Genomic DNA, 2,244 nt, shown 5'->3' with positions numbered 1-2,244 from the left:
CTGTTTGTTAAACTACCTGACTCAGCAGGCTTCCAACATGAGTTAGTGCCTGCTTGAAATAAATGTTGATTGTCCAGAGAAGTCCCATTGTGTTAATGTAATTCACTATTTTGCTGTTCCCTGGGGCAACTAAACTGGCTACTGTTCCCAATTTAAATTGAAAGAACTATTTCAATTACTGTACTGAAGCCAAAATGGGTGTAAGCTCTAGTAGCCAAGAACTTTCAAGGTAGCATGGAGAGCTTGGACTTATATTTCAATGGTCTTTTTTTGTCAGTCCAAGGCCAAAATGGTGCTTTGCAGAAATCTTCAGTGCTCTGTCCTGACAAACATTGTGCCAGTTGCTTGGGTGTCTCTGCTCTCTGGGGATCTATGGGAAGGATCAGCCAAATGTTATTTTTAAGGTGTCTTGAACGCGCAAATTATCAGACCTGTGTTACTGGGCCAGTTTGCCCAATTGTCCAGGGGATGTTTCTCTTTTTCCCCCACTAACTTGTAATAGCCTTTCAGGGCCTAGAATCCTGGTGAGTATCATCTAGCATGCACTGTGCTCTAACTTTGGAGTTTGGCAAGCCTTTCTTTCCTGAAATATCACAGGGATTTCAGAATGAGGACTAGGGTTTCTCTGACGCTGTATTTCTGGAAGCCTTTTGATAATTCAGATCTTTTATATAAGATCTAGTTACTTTTTAAGAAGTGCTTTTTAATAAAACCAGGGGTATGTGTAATATTCCAGTCAAAACCACTGATTTCTCTACTGATACTCTGGTGTTCTGTGGCTTTTGGGTTTTGTTTTTCTTTTGGTTTATGGGGTTTTTTTTAACAGTTTAGCCTGTTGTGAATTCTTGTAGTTCAGTCCCTCAGCTGTGTTCAAGGGAATGGAGATAAGCAAGAGTACAGAGCGTAGGACTGAGCTTTAACTTTCTTCCAACAATAATTTTGAGAGCGTATGCTCCTGTTTAGTGGTTTATTGGACACTTACCGTATATTTTGGACTGTGCAAGCAACATGAGGATGGATGCTTGAGGACTCTATAATTTTAAATGATTCAAAGTAGATGTTTCAGCTCAAGGCACTGGTTCCTGACAAATAATACGTTTGATGTGGCAAATGAATGGGAATCTTCATAATGCCAGTATTTGTAACTACAGAAAATAAAAGTACCTTAAACAGAGATATAAGTTTGAAGTTCTAATAGTTTTTTAAAAGAGAAATGTTAAGTATTTTGACTTTTCCCATTTACCCTTTCAAGCCAAGGACTTAATATTTCCCCCCCAAAAAGATGAGGGGTTTATTCAGCATTCGTGCAGTTCTGTTTTCCCACATGATCTCAGGACAGGAATTGTGTGTATTTGCAAAATGTTTAGTATGCAGATAACATGTTTGGTGCATGTTTCTTTGTTGTTCTCGAGGTATTTCTTGAAAGGGACAGAAAATTTTTCATTACTGTTCTGAAAAGTCTGCACTGCACCGTTCATACACAGTCAGTGTCTCGTGCAGCTTCCTGTATATTGGGTTTGGGACAAAATCAAGGACACGTTTTAAATGTTGGGGGTGTCAGAACACTTCACACTAAGAAACACTTATGTAAATGATAAACCATCACCACTGTGGCTTCACTGAAACAGAATTGTTACTGGAAAGGCTCTTGTTCAAACTGCACGAGTAAACAAAAGGAGGGGGAGAAGGGAAAGGACAACTGATCATCTGCTTACACAGAAGAGAGTGAAGCTGCGTGTCATTTTGGTAAAATATCATAGCAGCATTTCCTCTTGTTTAAAAAAAAAAAAATCTATTCTGTTGAGTACTCCAATGTTTGGCAGAGTGATTCTATTTTGTCCATCTGTGTTTGGAGAATATTGCCAGTTCTCTTGTATCGTTTCTTGTGTTTACTGAAATGAATGATACCAGCATATTTAATGTACTGTTGTGCTTTGCAGAGGACTACAGACTAAGATAAGCAGTGAGCAAGCTGCATTTGAAAAAGACGGGAAGCTTAGAGTTTTGGATCAAAATAAAAACGACGGTGAGTAGTTCCCACTCATTTTTAATGCTTCAAATCAAGGTTGAAGAGAGCTTTTTTGTTCCTTTGAAAAAAAATGACAGTACAGTCAACTCTTGAATTGCTATCATCAGATTATCTTCTTCATACTTTCTCTAGCTCTGGTGTATCCTCTTTGAGATGAGGTGACAAGAACTGACTGCACTTTTGGGGTTTGGGGGGGTTTATGTTTAGAATTTTTT

General features: G+C 38.5%; 1 protein-coding gene across 1 annotated transcript in view; it reads left to right on the top strand.

The window, feature by feature from the left end:
- Window positions 1-2,244, top strand: part of COBLL1 (cordon-bleu WH2 repeat protein like 1) — a 44,792-nt gene that overhangs the window by 36,451 nt on the left and 6,097 nt on the right. Inside the window, 1 exon segment of the mRNA XM_035896169.1 lies at window positions 1,941-2,026. Coding sequence (XP_035752062.1) covers window positions 1,941-2,026 — 86 coding nt within the window.

Source organism: Egretta garzetta, unplaced genomic scaffold (genome assembly GCF_000687185.1).
Source record: "Egretta garzetta isolate BGI_Z169 unplaced genomic scaffold, ASM68718v1 scaffold16, whole genome shotgun sequence".
Lineage (NCBI taxonomy): Eukaryota > Metazoa > Chordata > Aves > Pelecaniformes > Ardeidae > Egretta > Egretta garzetta.
This window is presented reverse-complemented; position numbering and strand designations above follow the sequence as displayed.